This window comes from Manis pentadactyla, chromosome 4 (assembly GCF_030020395.1).
Source record: "Manis pentadactyla isolate mManPen7 chromosome 4, mManPen7.hap1, whole genome shotgun sequence".
In the NCBI taxonomy this organism is placed as follows: Eukaryota; Metazoa; Chordata; class Mammalia; order Pholidota; family Manidae; genus Manis; species Manis pentadactyla.
The window spans coordinates 119,736,747-119,756,196 of NC_080022.1; the positions used below are offsets into that span (position 1 = coordinate 119,736,747).

Here is a 19,450-nt window from a genome sequence, read left to right on the forward strand (position 1 = left end):
GGTGAGATAAGGTCATGAGGGTGGGGTGCTCATAATGGGCTCAGTATCCTTACAAGAGACACCAGAGAGCTCCCACTGTCTGTCCCTCTCCTTCTGTGCACACACCAAGGGCAGGCTATGTAAGGACACAGTGAGACCACTGTCTGCAAGCCGTGGAAAGGACTCTCAGCAGAACCCAGCCATACTGGCACCCTGATCTTCTGGCCTCCTGAATCGTGAGAAATTGGATTCTGTTATTTAACCCCCCAGAGTATGGTATTTTGTTATGGCAGCCTGTGCAGACTAAGGCAACCCCAAAATACCATCCTGCACATCTGCTAAGAATAAAGACATTCTCTTACATTATCACCCAAGAAAACTAGCAATAGCTCCATAATATCTAATATCCTATCCAAAGTCAGATTTTTCCCAGTTGTCCCAATAATGTATTTTTATAGCTGCTTTTAAATTTTTCAGCCACAATCCAGGCAAGGCTCACACATTATATTTAACATCTTTTAATCTAGAACAGTCTCCTTTGCTCCGCACTCCCCATCGCTGACACTTTTGAAGGGCCCAGTTCACTTGTCTTATAAAATGGGCCACTTACTAGATTTGTCTGATGTTCGCTTGTGTCTAAAATCAGATACAGTATTGTTTGGCAAGAAATCCACATAGGAAATGCTGCCTACACTGCGTCATTATTAGGAGGAAACGCAACACAGGCTTAAGGTGAATGTGGTACTAGGGACCTGCTTTTCACTTCTACAGAAAATAAAAGCCACTAGGCTTACAGCTGAGCGTCTTTTCTTCTCACCAGCAAAGTGAGCGGCTCTCAGGACCTGCAGTTGAAGATCCCTCACCCAAGATTCCCCCTGTGTCCCACGGCCGGCTCCTGCCCATCCTATCCCTGGCCCAGCACAGCACGGCGCTGTTCCTGCCCGGCTCTGCCGAACTGCCCCAAACCCCGCCCGCCCAGCAGGCGGAACCGTGTGTCTGGCGCTCTGTTCTACGTCGCCCGCCCGGACTCTAAATCCCGGAGCGCCGGGTGCACGAGGACGCTGTTCTCCGTCGGCTTCCGGGAGCACGCTGTTGTTCTTCCGCGACGGGCTGGGCCCCCGGTTCCGCGGCCGCCTTCCCTGTGAGTGCGCCGGATTCGTCTGTCACCATGGGGATCCTGGAGAAGATCTCCGAGATTGAGAAGGAGATCGCTCGGACGCAGAAGAACAAGGGTGAGGGCCGGTCCAGCGGGGCCTTCCTTCTGCCCGTCTCAGTTTTCGCGTCTGTAAAATGGGGGAACACCCCCAGCTGTAGAGTGCGGGCTCGAAGGCTGCGCGGAAGTGCTGGAGAAGTGACCGGGCCACTCACCGCGCCCGAGGCAGGCAGAGCCAGGCGGGATTCGGGTCCCACGCCCGGGCCTGATTGCAGACGACCCCTGAGATATCTGATCAGTGCTAGACCAGGCGACCGCGTAGAGAAACCCCAGGTCACAGCAGGCATCCGATCCAGAGAGAGACCAGGTTTGAACCTGGGTCTTCACAGAGTGCCGAGAAGTCCGGGAGGAGACCTTTCACAGGTACAGCCTCACCCAGCAGCCCGAAGCCCCTAGGTGGAGTAGAGGCAATCAGGACTCTGTGGAGTCTGGAGTTCCTGGGTTTGATCCCCGACTCCACCAAGTACCTGCTGTGAAAGCTCGGCAAGTCATTTCACCTCTTTGCACCGCAGTTGACCGTACTGATCTCATCTGCAAATGGGAATAAACCCATGTCCCATCTCTGCCCACAGCTAAACTAGACTAGACAGCATTTGCAAAGCACTGGGCACATTGTGAGCACTCAGTATTTAAAGTAAACCCCCCAACATAGCATATAATAATGAAGCATCAAATCTGGACTTCAGATTGAAGGGCTGGGGGAGCTCAGAGGAAAAAACAGGAGAGAAGAAAGGTGCTGCTCAAGAAGGCTTCCAGGAGGAGGTGGGGCTCAAGCTGGTTGCAGGGAGACTATTCCAGTGAGAGGCGATGCTGAGGCAAAGCACAGGACGTCGAGGTGGAAATGGTGTGTTCCTGAGACAGTGAGGAAAGCAATCTAGATCAGGAGGAGGGTCTGAAGCAATGAAGCAATGGGGGATGCTGTTGGCCAGTGTGGCTGAGGCCCAGTACCTAGCCGGTCCTGCCCTGGAATTGCAGGAGCAGGAAGAAGGGAACATTGGCCTTAGTGTCAGTCCTCTCTTGGCTCCAGTTAGTTCTGAAGACTGAGGAGTTGGAGGGCTTCTTTCATTCATTCACTCTGCAAATCTTTACTGGGCCCTTACTAGTGCTAGGCACTGTGACTAAAGTTGTGCACACAGCAGGCACATCCGTGTCTTCATGGAGCTGATCTTCCAGTGGGCATTCAGTAAACTAGTAGCCAGATAAACAAGATCATTTCAGCCAGCGATAAATGCTGTGAAGACAAACCAGGGTGATATAACAACAGTGTCAGGAGTGGAGCTGGCCTCCTAAGGTGGAATAATCAGAGGAAACCACCATGAGGTGGGGACATTTGAACTGAGACCAGAATAAGAAGAAAGAACCAGCCATGCAAAGATCTGGGGGGAAACTGATCCTGGCAGAGGGAGCAGCTGGTGCAAAGGTATGAGGCAGGAATGAATTTGGCTTATTCAAGGATCTGAGGATCCAGGACTGGAGTGCAGTGACCGGAAAGGAGAGGGCCAATTGGTTAGGGCCTTGTAGGTCATGAGGAGTCTGAGTCTTTTTCTAAGGGCAGTGGGAGCTAGTGGAGGGGGTTAAGCAGGGGAGAGACATAGTCCAATTTCTGTTTTAAAAGTTCCCTCTGGCTGCCCTGTGGAGTATCATCTACAAGGATCAAGGAAAGATTGCGGGCTAGATATGCTGCTCCTCTGGCAGTAGTAGAGATAAAGGTGATTAAGGGATTAAGACATAGTCCTTCCCTTCAGAAATGCTCAGAATCTTATGAGATGAGATGATAAGAAGGATCATGTGTACCTGTCTGCTGCTGAACACATTCTTGACCATTTCTTGTTGCCATCAATTCACCCATTCACTTGCTAAAACATTTCCAAAGCACCCATCCGTACTGTGCCTGTGTCACCGAAAGCTGGGGATCCTGCCCTGTGGGAGTGACGGAAGTTAAGAAGCAAGATAGTTTCAGATAGTGTAAGAGCTGTGAAGACGATAAACAGGATCATGAGTCAAAGAGGGACCTGGGGAGGAGTGGGAGTTACTGTGGCTAATAATAATAACCAGGTTTTATTGGGTGCTTACTATGTGCTAGTTATTATTCTTAGTGCTCTCTTTATGCCCACAGAAATCCAATGAAGTAGTTTTACTGTTAACATCCATATTTGCAGGTGGAGAAACTGATGCGAGAAGATAAAGTTTTCTAAAGTAAAATGGCCATTAATGGATTCCAAACAGGCTCTTAACCTTTGCGTGACATTTCTGCTGGAGGCCAGGTGGGGAGGCCTCTATTGAAGCAGTGATGTTTGAGCTGAGCTTCAAATGTTGAGAAGGAGCCAGCCTTCTGGCTTGGAAGAAAAGGCTGAATGGAAGGAACAGCGGGTGCAAAGGTCCTAAGGCCAGAATGGGGTCGGCATTTCTGAAGAAACAGAAAGAAAGCCACTGTGGCTGGGATGTAGTGAATAGAAGGGAGAGTGGTAGGAGATGTTGGAGTAGCAGCCAGGGACCAGGTTGCCTAGCCACAGCCCCCTTTTCTGTCCTGAAATATAGCTCCCAATCAATAGTGTCACTTTTGTATACACAGAACTTTGGAAAAATCCATATGATGCCCTAATAGTATATAGGAGGAGAAAAAGGAAAGTAACTTACAATTAAAGTAGTGTTTATTTCAATATGTAAATGTTGGCCACAGCCAAAATATGAAGTTACAATGAAGTAGTGAGAGGTTTGCCCTTCTAGGTACCCATAGGATCACTGGGCACGTGGCAGCTACCACGCAGACTACTGCTGGTGACTCAGATACCCTTCAAGGGGCATCACTGTTGGCAGCCTGGGATCCCAAAATCTATCTACAAGTGTGTACCTCTAGATAGAGTTTCAAACAAAACATGCTAGAGCCTTCCCTTGACATAGACAGTAGTTGCATTACTGGAAATTTCAGCATTTATTAACACGGTAAAAAAATGCTCTTGTATGTGAAACAGGCTGTAGGCCCCAGTTATTCTAACCCAGGTCCTGCCTCTGTCGATGTCATCAGGGTGTGAAGTCACATGGGGCTCAGGGCAGTTCTTGGCTGTGCTGTACTGATTCACACCTTGTGGGGCAGCTGGCTTCCCTCACCCCTGCCTGATAATTGTCAACCAGGACCTCCTCACAATGACAACAGAAAATGTCCCTCAGAACGCCCCAGGGCATGGTGCCCCCGTGGAGAACAACTGACCTGGGGTCATGAGGTCTCAGCAAGGACACTAGCTTTTATTCTACATTAAGTGAGAAGCCGAGTGGGCACTTACAGCAGAGGGGTGTTCTTTCTTTCTTGAGCTCCTTAACAATGGTTGCCGCCTGGTTCTGATGTTCCCTGAGCAGCGTCTGGTGGTGTGGGGGGCCCACCTGGCCCATCAGGTTCGGATGCCCCAGACACTTACCTTCAACCTTTCTTTATGTCCTTCAGCCACTGAGTATCACCTGGGCTTGCTGAAAGCAAAACTCGCCAAGTACCGGGCCCAGCTCCTGGAACCGTCCAAATCAGCCTCATCCAAAGGAGAAGGTTTCGATGTCATGAAGTCGGGCGATGCCCGTGTAGCACTGATTGGATTTCCCTCTGTGGGTAAGGTCAGTGATGGTCAGTGTGGGCCTTGGGGAGGAAGGCAGGACGTCTCTTTTACAACATGACTGCGCTTCCTCTCACCACCTTTCTGAATTAGCTCCAGGGCCCGAGAAGACCCAGCTCCCCCGGGATCAGGTCCCTCCCCTTTATATCCTAACATGGTGAATGGTGTTACCACTCTCCACTTGTCTCCAGCTTGTCCCTCCTGTAGACATTCACAGGGCACAGCACATGCCAGGCACCAGACATACAGTGAGAATGGGACAGAGCTGTGTTCCTGCCCACAGAACTCCCACTCTCAGGGAAGGGATGTGAGCAGACAGTGAGAGATCAGATGTATGATGTGGCTTGAAGGGAAAAGTGATGTGGGAGCCTCTGCAGTTTTCTAGAAAGTTTCTTCTGTAAGCTTTCTAGTATAAAATTCATGTTTAATTTTTATGGGGGAAATAAGATAAATATTGCAGGGTTTGATCTGAAAAGGGCCTGAGCTGACTGGCTCTTTTTTAAAATAAACCTTTACATTTTAGAATAGTCTTGAAGTCACAATATAATACAGAGAGTTTCCGTGTATCCCCACCCAGCTTCCTCTACTGTTACCACCTTATACAGTAGTATAGTACACTCATCAAAACTAATGCATCAGTATTGATCTGTGATTATTCACCAAAGTTCATTCTGTATTCATATTTCCTTAGTTTTTCCCTAATGTCCCCTTCTGTCCAAGAATCCCACCCAGGATGCCACAGACATCCAGTTGTTAGGTCTCCTTAGGGTCCTCTAGACTGTGACCATTTCTTAGGCTTACCTTGATTGGAGGACTTTGACAGTTTTGAGAAGTGCTGGTCAGGCATTTTGCAGAAAGTCACTCTATTGGGGTTTGTGTGGTGTTTTTCTTGTGGTTAGAATGGGGCCCTGAGTTTGGGTCATAGACCGCAGAGGTGAAGGGCCATTTTCCTCACATCATATCACAGCTACATACTGTCAGCATGACTTATCCCTGTTGTGTTAGCCTTGGTCACTGGCTGGGTCAGTGTTTGCGAGGTTTCCCCACTGTAAAGTCACTGTTTTCCTCTCCTGTCCACACTGTCTTCTTAGAGAAGTCACCATGCAGCACACACCTAAGGAGTGGGGAGCCAGTGCCACCTCCTTCAACAGATACTAGCCACACAATTATTGGGATTTCTGCACAGATTTTCTTCTCCCCATTTATTTTATTTTATCATGTATTCGTAGCAGCATGGACCTATGGAAATGTACTTAATACTTGGGGTTCTAATCCCCAAAAAAATTTGGAGAAAATTCATTTGGCTTCTTTGACATACTCTCATTATATTTTTTCAGCACTTTCTTACTTTCTGGTACCACAAGACGCATCAAGTTCATCTTCTATATTCCCCATCCCAATCCTACAATCAGCCATTTTTCCAAGGAGCCCTGGTTTCTTTTATTGGAGAATGATATCTGGAAGCCAAGATCTGGGTGCTGACCTACTTTGTAACAATCACTCTGGCTATTGTGTGGAAGGGTGGAAGTCCAGGGAGGGGTGGAAGCAGGGAGGCCAGTGAAGAGGCCAGTGAAGAAATAGTCCAGGTGAGCAACAACCAGGTGGCCTGGACCAGGGGCTGGAGGAGTGGCTTCTAAATCAGTTCAACTAAATGAAGGGATTGAGCCCATTGCTCTGGGCCACTCACAGGGAAGCTGATAACAGCTGCCACTTCGTGAGTGTTTGCTGCAGGCCAGGGAGCATACGCTGCGTTTTACAAGTGTTTTGTTTTATGTGTTTTCCCTTCTGCTTGTACAGGGGGTGGGGACTGATCTGCTCTCTGACTCTACATCCACACCCACAACCATGAAAATGGGACAGTACCTACGTTTGCCACTGGCATGTCCATTTCACTGTGGATATCTGCCGTGTTTATATATTAGGTCACCTCACCCCCTGAACAGCTGCCTAGACTTGGTTGTGTCATCAGCAGCAGTTCGTTCTTTCCCTCCTTGCCATGGTAGCTAGGTTGTCCCCAGGCTTTGGCTTGACCACACAGTGCTATAGTGACTGTCCCGCCTGGGTACTTACACACCAGAGCAGGGGTTTCTACAGGAGCATCCCTAGAAGTCAGCACAGTGCCTCAGGGGCTGTAGATTTTTTTAATGGCCACTAACACTGCCAGTCACCCTCCAAAAAAGTTCGCTAGCTGACTCCACTGGGGCGCAGTCAGTGTCTGCTCATATACCCACTACCTGACGCTCTATCTGAGCTGGCTGTTTGCTGGGGTGGGTGCACATTGGAGTACTACCAGGCTGTGCTTCGAAATTTGCAGAATTCCTGCCTGCATACATTTAAATGCTTCCTAATCTTGAGGAACACTCCAGTCCCCATCAGATCAGTACCCAGCTGTGTGCATTTCCTACTGATCCTCCACTGGCTTGGGCTCAGGAAATATAGGGTCCTTTTAGTTCTCTGAGGCAGCTAGGATGAGGGTGGAAAGTTGCTGGTAGGGAGAAGTTACACACTAGAGAATAGCCACTGGCCCCTGCAGCTCCTGCTTCCTGAGCCATTTGCAGCTACCTTTGTCAACCCTTTCAACCCTTCCACCCTCACACACAGTTTCCAGATCCACAGCCAGGACTCTGTGACTCCTGGCCAAGCCACAGCCTGTTCCCACTGGGACCTGAAGCACAGGTGTTCCCACCCAGAGCCTTCCCGGCTCACCCTGCCTTCCCCCTGGCTCCCTCCGTCATCTGGCTCTGTGTCGGACAGGAATGTCCGTGTATCCCTGCACATCTCCTTGTCCCTCCCTGGGGGACCAGCAACCTTGAGTTCTATGGGGCTGTTACCTGCTTAAAGTTCCCAGGGGGCCAGAGAGTCTGCAGGCTTCTGTGGAGCAAGGGAAAGGCCCCTGATTTGGTTGGGGAGCCCACTTAGTAACCAGGTCCCTGTGTCTACCTGAGACAGGCCTTGCGGCCTCTGAGGAGCAGAAAGGCCTTCTGGCTGACCTTCCCTGAGTGGGGCCGGAGGTGACTTTTCCAGCTCTTCTTTTCACACCCACCCAAGTCACCAAGCCAACTGTGAGGAGGGGATCACCCTGCTGCTTGTGCCTGGCAGGCTCCCAGCCCGTGGAGATTCTCCACAGGGACCGGGACAAGGCTTCTCATGGCAGTGACCTCCTTTTCCTCCTAGTCCACCTTCCTGAGCCTGATGACCTCCACAGCCAGTGAAGCTGCGTCCTATGAATTCACGACCCTGACGTGTATCCCTGGGGTCATCGAGGTGAGTCAGAGCCCAGAAAGGGGAAGGACACACACTTGCATTTGTGACTGTATATGTACATCAGGCGTGGGTGTCCTGTGTAGGGGAGGCTCCAAGCAGAGCTGCTGTGCCCTCAAGCACTGGCCCCTGTGGGGGTTCTGACAGCTGGGACCCCAGAGAAGCCAGTCCTGGAATCCTGACTGGCCCCAGGGTCAGACCAGTGTGCAGCAGCTCCCCCTGGTGCCCCTCTGTGCTCCGCGGCCCTGCACCACCCCAGCTCAGGTCGCTTACTTCGGGCTGGCTGGATCCCTCTGTTTCCCATGAAGCGTCGGAACACTGGGCAACTGGGGCCCTGTGGCCTTAAGCCTCCCCAAGTGAAGTGTTTTATTTGTGAAGAGCTGTTACCATCAGCGATGAGTGTTGTGCAATTATAAAAACTCACAAGCGCCTCCCAGGTAGCTCCTCAGCTTGCAGGATGTGGCCTGTGCTCTGACACAGCTCTGGAGGCTGACGCCTGGTCTCCCACAGCCCCAGAGCTACAGGCTCGTGTAGGTGTCCTGGGGTTAGGCTGGCCCATCCCAGCAGTGGCTCACCTTGCCTTCCCTTCTCTTCTACATCCTAGTACAAAGGTGCCAACATCCAGCTCCTGGACCTTCCTGGAATTATTGAAGGCGCAGCACAAGGTGGGAGGCAGGAACAGGCGGGTGGGAGGCAGGGTGGATCTCAGCCCCCGTCACCCCTGCTACACAAAGTTCGACTATTGGCCTCACTGACAAAATTGGGTGTGGCTGTGGAGGGTGGCTCTTGGGTAGGGGTAGGCCAGTGGCTCTTCATGCTGCAGGGTGCTCTGTACTTAAGGGACTCTGGGCTCCTACAGCCCTGGGAGGCCCCATCTTAAAGCCGAGGCAACCTGAGGCCCAGTGAGGTGAAGTGACTTGCCCAAGGTTGTGTGGCTCACCAGACAGGGATCCTCCAGGTTGTGGAATCCTCATTGCCACTCCATGGCTCCACCATGCCACTAGACACCTGTTGGCTGGCTGGTTTAGACCATGCTGCTAGTCCAGGAGCCAAGTCCTTTGTCATTTTGTTTTGTTCTGTTTAAGATGGGGACATGCTATCTGGCTTCTGGTGGCAGGTGGCTGCCCACATAATTTGTAGAGATGGTTACCAGCTAATGGTTATCCAGCTCTTGCTAAGTGCCAGGCTCTGCACTGGCCAGCATGTGACTTAGTGTCATCATTTCCCTTTCATAGCCAGGAGGAGCCTTGCGGACAGAGAGGTAAAGGGTCTGCCTTAAACAACTGTTCACCTGTTAAGTAGCAGAGCTAGGGTTAGGGCTCTCCTCCCTGACTCTAGAGCCCCATCCTGGCTAGGCAGTGGGCCTCCTTCTGGGGGTTTAGGGGCCTTCTCTGTTCTGCACTCTCCCATGCCCCACCACCCTTATCAGGGCAAGGTCCTACCCACTTGAATTGGAGCAGTGGGAAGTGGTGATGGTTCCCCAGGAAACTGCCATCCCAGCAGCCAGCATGTTGGGGTCTGGAGGTAATCTGGCCTCTGTGGGGAAATGTACCAGCTAGAGCCAGGGGCAGGTGGCCCTTGGAGATCACCTGGCCCAACCCCCTCCTCAGGAGAAGGAGGCAAGTCATGGTTGAAACCCACACTACCCAGATCCTGGTGCATGACCTTCGTCCCTTGACCACGTGACCTTGGCAAGGTGCCTGGCTTCTCTGGTCACCTGTTTGTCAGTTCCCAAAGCACCCCCTCCCGTGTTGTCTCATGACCCTTTATGCAGCCCCATGTGGGAGGGTTGGAAGGGTTCTGTCACTCCATTTTCCAGAAATGGCAGACAAGTTCAGGTTCTGTGACTGAGTATCTCTGAGCCAGGTCTCAGCTTTCACATCTGTGAAATAGGTGTGATAATGCTGATACAGGATAGTTTTGAGGATTATATGAGGAAATGTTCATAAAACACTTGGTGTGGGGCCTGCTGCACAGTAGAGACAGGGGGAGGGCGTTACTTCTCTTGAGGTGGTGATATTGGATTTCCTTCTAAAACAAGTCTCCGTGAGTAAAATAGGATGTGAACTAAAAAATACTAAGGAATCACAGCCTGCAGGTTGGCATGTGGCAGAGACCCTGGTGAGTCTGTAAAGCTTAGGCGTGTAGGGTGCTGTGGGCTGGGTGGGGGTCCTGCCCGTGTCGCTGTGTAACCACATCCCTTCCACCTGTCCAGGGAAAGGCCGTGGCCGGCAGGTGATTGCTGTGGCGCGCACAGCTGACGTCGTCGTCATGATGCTGGATGCCACCAGGGGGGACGTTCAAAGGTCCGCAGGGTGGGGCGGGCCGACATGTCAGGGGAAGCCTCTGGGGGTGGCAGTGGCGCCCCAGGGCTCCAGCTGATGTATCCTTGAGCTCATGATGGGTAGTTTACAGGGCATTTGGCCGTCTCACATGTGGGAGCAGGGACAGGATTGCCCACAGGCCAAGCCCAGTGCACTCAGCATGGCGTGTCCTCTCCAAGCATCTAGTGGAGATGTCTGGTGGCTGGGATGTGGTCTGCCAGCTAAAGCCTGTGATAGAAGCTTCTGACAGCACAGGCTGTCCTCCCTCTGGCTCCTGCCTTCAGAGGCCTGGGTCCCCCATCTCAGCCCAGAACCCACCAGAAGCCCAGTTCCAAGCAACAGAAGCCTGTTCATGCCCTGGTCTGCCAGCTGAGGAGCATACCAGGCCTGCCTCTCCATGCTGACCACAGACCCATCTGGTCTCCCCTTGGACTGGGCAGAGGGTCCAGACACTCCTTAGCAGCTTTGGATTGTCAGGAAAGAATGTTCAGGGTCGCTGGGCTGGTAGAGTGGGGCAGTGGTCTCCTTCTGGGTGGAGAGGGGCCTGCTGTGTGACATGGAGGCTGCATAGCCAGCCTCTGGGCACCCATCAAGGCTCGCGGGGGCTCTGCCCAGGTCTCTGCTGGAGAAGGAGCTGGAGTCGGTGGGCATCCGCCTCAACAAGCACAAGCCCAACATCTATTTCAAGGTGAGGCTCCTCACTTGTGGGCCAGGGCACAGTCAGGTTTGGGACTGCCCCACTGGCAGCAGAGGTGCACGGGGTGATGGCAGCTGCCCCTTTGCCAGTAGCTCTCCTCCCTTCCCTCTCATCCAGCCCAAGAAAGGAGGTGGCATCTCCTTTAACTCGACAGTCACGCTGACCCAGTGCTCAGAAAAGCTGGTGCAGCTGATCCTGCACGAGTACAGTATCCTTCCCAAAGAACAGTGAGGGAGGGCCTATAACCTCAGGACAGGGAGGGGCAGCTGAGACAGGCCCCCAGGCCCCCGGGGTCCATCTGAGCAGTCTCCAGGGAAGCTGCCACCAGCAGACAGGAGGCACCACTTGTCCCCTTTGCCTGCATGCTCACCACCTCCAGGCTGGCCAGGCTGCAGTGACACGCTCAGCAGTGGCTTCCTGGATCCTTGCCAGGTACTCAACACTGGTGGCTAGTCACGTCTGGAAGGAAGATAAAGTGGCAAAAGAAACCCCCCTGAGGATGGGGGTTCCTGGCCCAGAGAGGCCTCAGGGAGCACCGAGGGCCTGTGTGCACACCACTCAAGTATCACTGGGGGGCTGGGCAGGTCCCAGGGCCCCAGGAGCAGAGTTGAAGTCAGCAGAGGGAAGACTCACAGTGGTCCGGCGGTCTGGGGAGGCACCCCGGCTGTTGGCACTGCATGTCTGCCAGCAGAAGCAGATGCCCTGCAGGAGAGCTCTGCTGGGGGAATTGGGTCAGGCCAGTGCTTCAGACTGCCTGGCACTGAAACCTGGGCCACTGAGGTGCTTTGGGGATTCTGGCAGATACGGCTTTTTCTCATCTAACAGTGGAGATTTAAACCATTGATTGAAACTTTTACATACTGTGGTTCCTTTTAAAAAACATGAGGGAGCTCTCCAAACTATAAAATCTTATAAAACCTCAGAAGTACATACCTCCAAGTTCCCTTTCAGCAGCATATTCCTGAGGGCTGTTTAGTTCCTCCTGTGAGGGGCATGAGGGGCTGCTGGCACACAAGTTGCCCTTAATCTGAGCTCCTCAGAGATCTTCAACGCAGAAGTGCTCTTCCGAGAAGACTGCTCCCCAGATGAGTTCATTGATGTGATCGTTGGCAACCGGGTGTACATGCCCTGCTTGTATGTAAGTGGTGCCAGCCCCCCGGGTGCCTGTGTGAGGGGAGCCTCACTCCAGGCTGACCCAGATGGAGATGGGCTTCTGAGAGGCACAGAACCAGCTTCTGCCATCTCTTCCTGCCTCCCTGCTACCCCAGTGCTGCAGGAGTCTTGCAGACACGTCTGGCTTGACACGGGTTTTCTATCCCCACCCCAGGAGCCTTCAGCTTCTCCCCATCCTTGGGACAACAGCAGGAGGGGGGACCACTGGCATCAGCCCCTCCTCTCTTGCTGAGGCACCCAGAGGGGGAACCTGTGGGCTGGGCTGTGGCTCTCTGGGGCCCTTTTCCTATACCACTTTGTTCCTGTCCTCAACACCTTTTCAATCCCAGGTTTATAACAAAATTGACCAGATATCAATGGAAGAAGTGGACCGCCTGGCCCGGAAACCCAACAGTGTGGTCATCAGGTGAGGCTCCTGGCATCCTGCTGCCCTGCTGTCCTCTGTGTGTGAGCCTGCCCGCCAGGCTCCCAGGCAACACCTCCACACAGTTCAGGGCAGGGGAGACGGCCTGGTAGCTGCTGGTGACTGTGCCCAGTCCCATCCTGCCCATGCCAATTCAGGAGTAAGTGGGGTGGGCTCTGGCTAGGGAAACCAGGATTTCATCCAGCAAGCTAAACTGTTTACAAGGCTTGTAGCTTAGTAGTGAACCACTGACAGCCCCCCACCTGACCCCAGAAAGGCCCAGGGTGTGATCCAGCTGCCCCTGATGCTCTGGAAGGTGTGGCTTCTGTCACTACCGTGCGGGCAAGGCAGCTGAACTCCACGGGCAGGCGGGGCCATCCTTTGCCACCCACTCCCTGCCCTTCTTTGAGGGGTGGGTCCTGGGAGGCACCTGTGCCCTGGCTGATAGCTGTCTCTTCACCACCCTCCCTTGCTGTGGGGCTCTTCTGGGGGCAGGCTAGCTCATGTGCTCCACTCTGCCAGCTCCCAGATCAGGAGGCACTCTAGCTTTATGTTAGGCTTGGCTTAGAGAGAGCAGGGTGCTCAGGAACCGAGGCGGGGTGACAGGCACACATGCTGGGTGATGCAAATGATGGACCCAAGCATAGGGACCATCTCCTGGGTGTTGCCAGCATCCCAAGACCAGCAGAGAGTGGGCACCCTTCTCACAGGACAGCCTCAGGTCTCTACTGCTGCTGCATCCCAGGCTCCCTTCCGGGCCCTCCCAAGGGCATGGCTGTCCTGCTTATGTTCATGACATCTCAGTGGAGGTCAGGACACCAGCTCAAGTCATACCACTCAAATGATTGAGCAGGGGCCGCCTCATCACTGTGATCCCTGCTGGGCTGCACTGGGCCACTTGGCAGCCACTGCCTCTTGTGAGGGTGAGCTCTGGATTGTCATCCTCTGCCCACAGTCCCCTTGCCAGTCTCCACCCATGAGGTGCCAGGAGGGAAACCCTACCCCCAGGTGTCAGAGATGCCATGTGCTCTCCCAGGGCACAGCTGTGATTCCCCCAGGAGAAATGGCTGAGCTCTGTCGAGTGGGACTGGTGACTTAATGCACTGGCAGCTAAAGTGTCAAGCTGCTATCAGGAGTATGGGCTTGGCTACCCACAGGTGCTAGCTGGGCCACGCCGGCCTTGGTGCCTTTGCAAAGCCAGATGGAGCTTGTCTTTGGCAGCAGTGAGAAAGCAGAGACCCCTGGGCTCTGAGCCCCTGGGGCTCCTCTGACTCCCTGGCCACCTTGCCCCCAGCAGCTGCGGCATGAAGCTGAACCTGGACTCCTTGCTTGAGATGCTTTGGGAGTACTTGGCCCTGACCTGCATCTACACCAAGAAGAGAGGACGTGAGTCAGGTGGCCTCGGCCCAAGAAACGTGCTGAGCCTCACCCTCCCTAGAGGGCTGCCAGGCTCTGTGTGGCACCCACAGGGCCCAGCGCCCCTGGCCGAGTTTGTCTTGTGCACATCTCAGCTCTTCTTCCATCTCTCAGAGCCGACACTGCCCCCTGCCCCAGGATGGTGGGCACCTTGGCCTGAGCCCTTACAGTAAAGAATGCTGAGTTCTGGGGCTACGGGCCTTGAGGGTGTTCTAGGGGCCTGGGGTGGGGAGAGATAATGGGATAGCCGCTATCTTGGGGTTCCCCCTTGGCTACAGCAGGAAGCCCCCACCTGGCCTCCCCTAGCAGGGGCAGGTCCCACATCAGGACTTTAGGCAACTAAATACACAGGAGCCTTCCCCATCCCTGCCCACTATATGTACACGTCACACACCCTGCAGCCCAGCAGCTAAGTTCTGGCAGCTTGCATCGACCTTGACCTTGTGGCAAGGGAAGAGATGCCGCTGGCCCTGAGTGATCACCAGCCGTTGTCACGTCCTGTTACTTCAGTGAAGATGCTCCACATGGCTCATCTCAGTTGGTGCTCTCATGGCTGATGGGGTTGCAGGCAGTCTGAGTCCTGGACATGAATATATTTCCATTTTCTGTGTAAAGGTCAAGGTTGTAGAAGACTGCATGGAGATCTATAGGGAAGGTGTGCCGAATGGGGGTAGGGGACAGTTAAGCCAAGGCGAGGGGCCAGAAGGGCCTTTGTTCCCTTATGGAAGGGAACCGCCCAGCAGCGTGGACCCACAGCCATGGCTGACCACCCCCCACCCCCAATCTCTATCGGTGCAGAGAGACCGGACTTCACAGATGCCATCATCCTCCGGAAAGGGGCCTCTGTGGAGCATGTGGTAAGTCGACGACCTGCCCAGACGAGGGGTTGGAGGCGCTTTGTCTCCTTGGAGGGGTTTGGCCTGCAGTTCTCCTGGCCCCCGGAGGACACTCACTGCAGCGGCAGAGTGGCCAAGGGCAGCTGTGGAGTTAGTTGTGGGGTTGTGTCCTGACCACCCTTCCTAGCTGCTGGCAAGCCTCCGTGCCACCCCTGTGAGATGGCAGTGGTGAGTGGCGTCTCACAAGGTCAGGTGTGCGAGGCACTCAGCATGCTGCCTGGCGCTTGGTAGATGCCCAGGAAGCAATGGTTATCACTGTCCTGCCACATCCCAGTGCCATAGGCACCTCAGGGCTACTGCTGTTTAGGCATCCGGTCGAGAAGAGCTATTACCTGTGATGTTTCTTTATTGTCACTCCGAGCTATCTTCCCCAGTGCTGGCCTAAAGCTCGGAGTTGCCACCTCCTTGCTCTTGGCCTCTGTTAGCTCCCTGTCCCCCATTCGGCCCCCAGTGTGGCCTGCCCTTCCCTGCTCCCCGATCCAGCCCCCAAGCCTGGGGATGGCTTTGAATGCTTCCTGTGCTCAACACATGTTCATTGAGTGTGACCTGTAGACCAGGCAGGGGCAGGGGTACCCCCCAGGTGAGGGGCAGGGTATGCAGAGGCCTGGAGATAGGGGGGCTCAGGGAGAGGGAGAGTGTGTCTGAAGCTTTGCTGGTGGCATGGGGTCACCCCATGCCCTGAATGCACCATCTTGTACAAAAATGCGCTGGGCCCTGCAGGAGCAGCGGTGGCCCAAGAGCCTGGGCCGATGCTCCAGGCCACACTGCCCCCTCCTGGGCTCTTGTATTCGGAGGTTTTGTTTTTCTCTAGTGCCTTTCTTCTCAGGATCGGTACTGTAGACAGTGGTGGGTAGGCCTGCAGTCTGGCCTCATACATTCATTCATTCTCAAGCCCAGCCTGAGACCTCTGCTGGCCTAGGGCTGCTGCTAGCATGCAGAGTAGGGCTGGGCCTTGAAGGCTTTCATGCTCGGCAGAGGCCATGGAGACCCCCTTGGACCCCATAGATCACAAGGAGCCCCGCACGGAAGTCCCTGTTCTCATTTGTCTCAGAGCCTGTGACTGTTGTCAGAGCTGTTGACATGGTGCCCACATGTACTGACCCTCCCTGGGGTCACCCTGCACCTTCTGTGGGCACTTCCCTCAACCCTCTCAGGCCCTTGTCTGCTTGCCCAAGGGATATGGGGGGGTCAGCCATGCCTGGGAAGAAAAGCAGGAGATAGCAATAGGAGAACTGTATTCCAGGCAGTGGGAATAACAGGTACAAAGTTCCAGAGGCTGGCTGTTTGCCATCAGCTGGCATGGAGGGTCAAAGGCAGCAGGTGCTAGACCCAAGGGTGAGGAGAGGCTTGGGGGTTGGGGGGGGCTTTAGAAGCTTTGCTCTAGAGCCTGGACTTTGTCCCAGGAGGTCTGCGCTTCAATGGTTGCCCCCTCCCCACTCATCCTACACAGATACTGCCCTCCTAGAAGATCTACTGTCCCAGGTGCCATGAATGTATATAAAGGCCTGCCCGGATGCTGACGGCAGGGACCCATAGTAGATGAACCAGGTAGATAGTGGGGCCAGGCAGACCTGGGGTCATACCCTGACTCCCCAAAACTAGCTATTGGCCTCCCTGTGCCTCAGTTTCTTTCCTCATCTGGAGTACTTGGTGCCCCAGGGTCTTTGTAATGCAGTCAGCTCAGGCCCTGGCCCATGTTCAGTGGGAGCTGACAAAGGTCTTGCCTTCACAAGGGTCATGGGCCATAAGCGTCAGAGGCAGAGGACCTTGCAGGGTTTCTCGTGAGCGGCACATTGGAGTTTGATGAGCAGAGAACCTTCCCATCCCCAAACAGTATGTTCTCTCCCAGGAGAACCATAGAACAAGCTTGGTGGTAAATGGCTTCTTGTGATATGTTTGACTTAATGTGTGAGAGATACTAGAGCATGGTGGAGCCTGTGGCAAATGACAGTACACACCCCAGCTGTCTCCAGGGTGTGAGCACCAGCCTGGCACTCCCCGTGCCCTCAGGACCCCGGGAGAATCCTTGTGACCAGGACTCTGCTTAGTAAACTTTCCCAGTAGGCTTCATCTTGTTGGACAAGCTGAAAAAAGGTAAACCCACTTGCTGACCTCTGAGCCATCAGATGTAATTTTCTGATCTAAAATCAGTGTTGGAATGCATTGGGTATCTCTGCTTGTCACTAGCAGCAGTGTCCTCTCTGCCAGGGTGGTTCCCTATATATAGTTGGGACATGTTTTTGCAGGCCCAGCATCCCCGCAGGAGCTGGGCTGAGGCATTTGGTCTCTGACCGGGCCTGTAAGGCTGTGGTCATGTGGGAGGAGAGGAAGCACTGTGGTCGCCTCCGGAGCTCACTGGCGCGGCGCCTCCAGGGGCCCCTGTTCCTAGAGAAGAGGGGGCTGCCCTCTACATTCCCCTCCTCCTGGCCTCCTAGGGGCTCCGGGATTCAGGTGACCTCACCCCTGCCTGGGAACACTAAAGGATGTGAGCTGTCCCAGGGAGGGAGGTGGACGATGTGGTGTGCAGAGCCTCACAGCTGTGGCCGGGAGGCAGAGCAGGTGTGGTGACTGCGGGGTGTCCTGAAAACCACTCTCACCCATCTGAAGGGGCATCTGTCAGGGCTATGGTTCAGGCGGGGTGGGCAGAGGGCCACTGCCAGCCGGGTCCCAGACCTTCCTCTGATGGCTGCGAGAATGTTCCTAACCTGGTGGCACAGCCTGCAGCCATGCCTAGAACTGCCTGTGGGTGGAGATGTGCCCTTGATTCAGGCCAGTGCTGTTTGAGCACCTGCCTGGGAATTGCTACTACATGTGCCCAGGTCCTGGGTGTGTGGCTGAGCTCAGTAGGGCTAGGCAGAGCCTCATCCCGCTGTCTGACTCTCTCTCCTCCTCCAGTGCCACCGCATCCACCGGTCGCTCGCCAGCCAGTTCAAGTACGCCCTGGTGTGGGTAAGTCTGGGCAGGAAGTGGGCCGGGGTCGGGCAGCAGCAGGACGCTCACGCTCCTTGCCTGGCATCCACTCTGCGGGCTGTGCATGCTGACCCAGACTGGACGCGGGCCTCTCCCCCCAGGATCCGGGGCTGGCTACACCACACACCCCTGGGAAAGCCCTGCCTGGGGCCTGTGGTTCTTGTCAATGCTGGGCCCCCTTTAGACTGGCGTTCACACCCCCGACACACGCATGCCTTCCTCCAGTGATCACTCCGTGGCCTTGGCCTTGGTCAGCACAAAGGCTGAGGTGGCCGCTCTGGCCTGCTCTTTGCCCAGGGCACCAGCACCAAGTACAGCCCGCAGCGGGTGGGCCTGACCCACACCATGGAGCACGAGGATGTCATCCAGATCGTCAAGAAGTAGTGGCGCCTGCCGGGCCTGCCCACCTGCCTGTCTCCCTGGGAGGTGAACCCAGTGGGACACCCCAAAGCCCAAATGGGAAAAATACAAATATATATACCCCAGGGAGGGGTCTCTCAAGTTTGCTATTTGCAAAAGTTTCTTCAGTAGGCTGATGGTGGAGAGTGTTGGGGCTCTCGAGGAGTGAGGCTGGGGTCCTCTGCCATGACACTGGCCGCCCAGAAGGGGGCTCCAAGTTTGGAACCCTGGGCCTGGGCCCTACCCCATCCCCTTCAGGCCCTGAGTGAGCAGGTTGCCCACCTTCCACCCAGCTAGGGCCTAAGCAGGTGACTTGCTCTGTGCTGGGGCAGGCAGCCCAGCCTGCCTGGGTGTCTGAAGGTGGTAATTAACTGTTGGGGCCCCTTGGCCTCTCAGCTGTCAGCTTCTCTGGCACTCAGGGAGGGGCCTCTCAGGAAAAAAATCCCTTCACACCCACACCCACAGGACCGCCCCATGGTAGAAACCAGGGGTCAGTGGCCATAAAGGCCCAGCTAACACCTTCCATAGTCCGAGAGGGGTCCTGTAGTGCCACCCTCGCCCAGGGCAGACCCTGTCCAGCACGAAACTCCAGGACCCAGGACCCTCACTGACACCTGGGGTGGGCACTTTGGAGTTCGGTTCTGTTTTCCAAGCGTCTGATCTCTCGGCTCTCTGTTCTGAAATAAAGGATGGAAACAATACCTGTTCAGACTGAGGACAGTTTTGTGAATTTGCTGAACTTGGTTGCCAGGTTGGCTCAGAGGGGCAGCAATGAGCTTGATGATCAGAGTGGGTGAAACCTGGGCCATGGGGGAGCAGGCCCAAGCCTAGGGGACAAGGGAGATTGTAGGGTCTTCCAGACCACGCTGTCCAGGAGGGCTGGCCAGGGGCTGTGTGACACCTCCTGAGGCCAGGCTTAGCTGCCAAGGTGGACAGCATTCCCCAGAAGGCTTTTGTAATTTTTGAGGTGGCAGAGAGGCTCCCCTGTGAGAACAGAATCATCAAGTACACTTCCTATTGCCTCAGAAGGCAGAAGTGGAGGGCCTCAGCATGATGCCAAGGAGCGGGGGCAGGTGTCCACTGAGCCCCTCCTGCATAACAGGGTCTGCACGTGGCCATC

General features: G+C 54.5%; 1 protein-coding gene across 6 annotated transcripts; it reads left to right on the forward strand.

The window, feature by feature from the left end:
* The first annotated feature begins 1,029 nt into the window (after positions 1-1,029).
* Positions 1,030-19,031, forward strand: DRG2 (developmentally regulated GTP binding protein 2). 6 transcript variants are annotated; one of them, XR_008997136.1, is made up of 14 exons: positions 1,030-1,211; positions 4,632-4,792; positions 7,966-8,055; positions 8,657-8,717; positions 10,268-10,358; positions 10,992-11,064; positions 11,191-11,281; positions 12,114-12,211; positions 12,576-12,652; positions 13,947-14,035; positions 14,864-14,922; positions 16,925-17,055; positions 17,857-17,910; positions 18,229-18,310. XR_008997136.1 is itself a non-coding variant. In XM_036894020.2 (14 exons), the coding sequence occupies exons 3-14, from the start codon at positions 4,739-4,741 to the stop codon at positions 18,313-18,315; spliced, it is 924 nt and encodes a 307-aa protein (XP_036749915.1). In that variant the 5' UTR covers positions 1,066-1,211; positions 3,920-4,025; positions 4,631-4,738; the 3' UTR covers positions 18,316-19,031. The 6 variants fall into 6 exon arrangements, 3 of the variants coding, with proteins under 3 accessions (XP_057356764.1, XP_036749913.1, XP_036749915.1); XR_005026538.2 differs by lacking the exon at positions 16,925-17,055 and adding an exon at positions 16,412-16,509 and having other exon boundaries at positions 1,031-1,211; positions 18,229-18,278; XM_036894020.2 differs by lacking the exon at positions 16,925-17,055 and adding an exon at positions 3,920-4,025 and having other exon boundaries at positions 1,066-1,211; positions 4,631-4,792; positions 18,229-19,031.
* Positions 19,032-19,450: the final 419 nt, after the last annotated feature.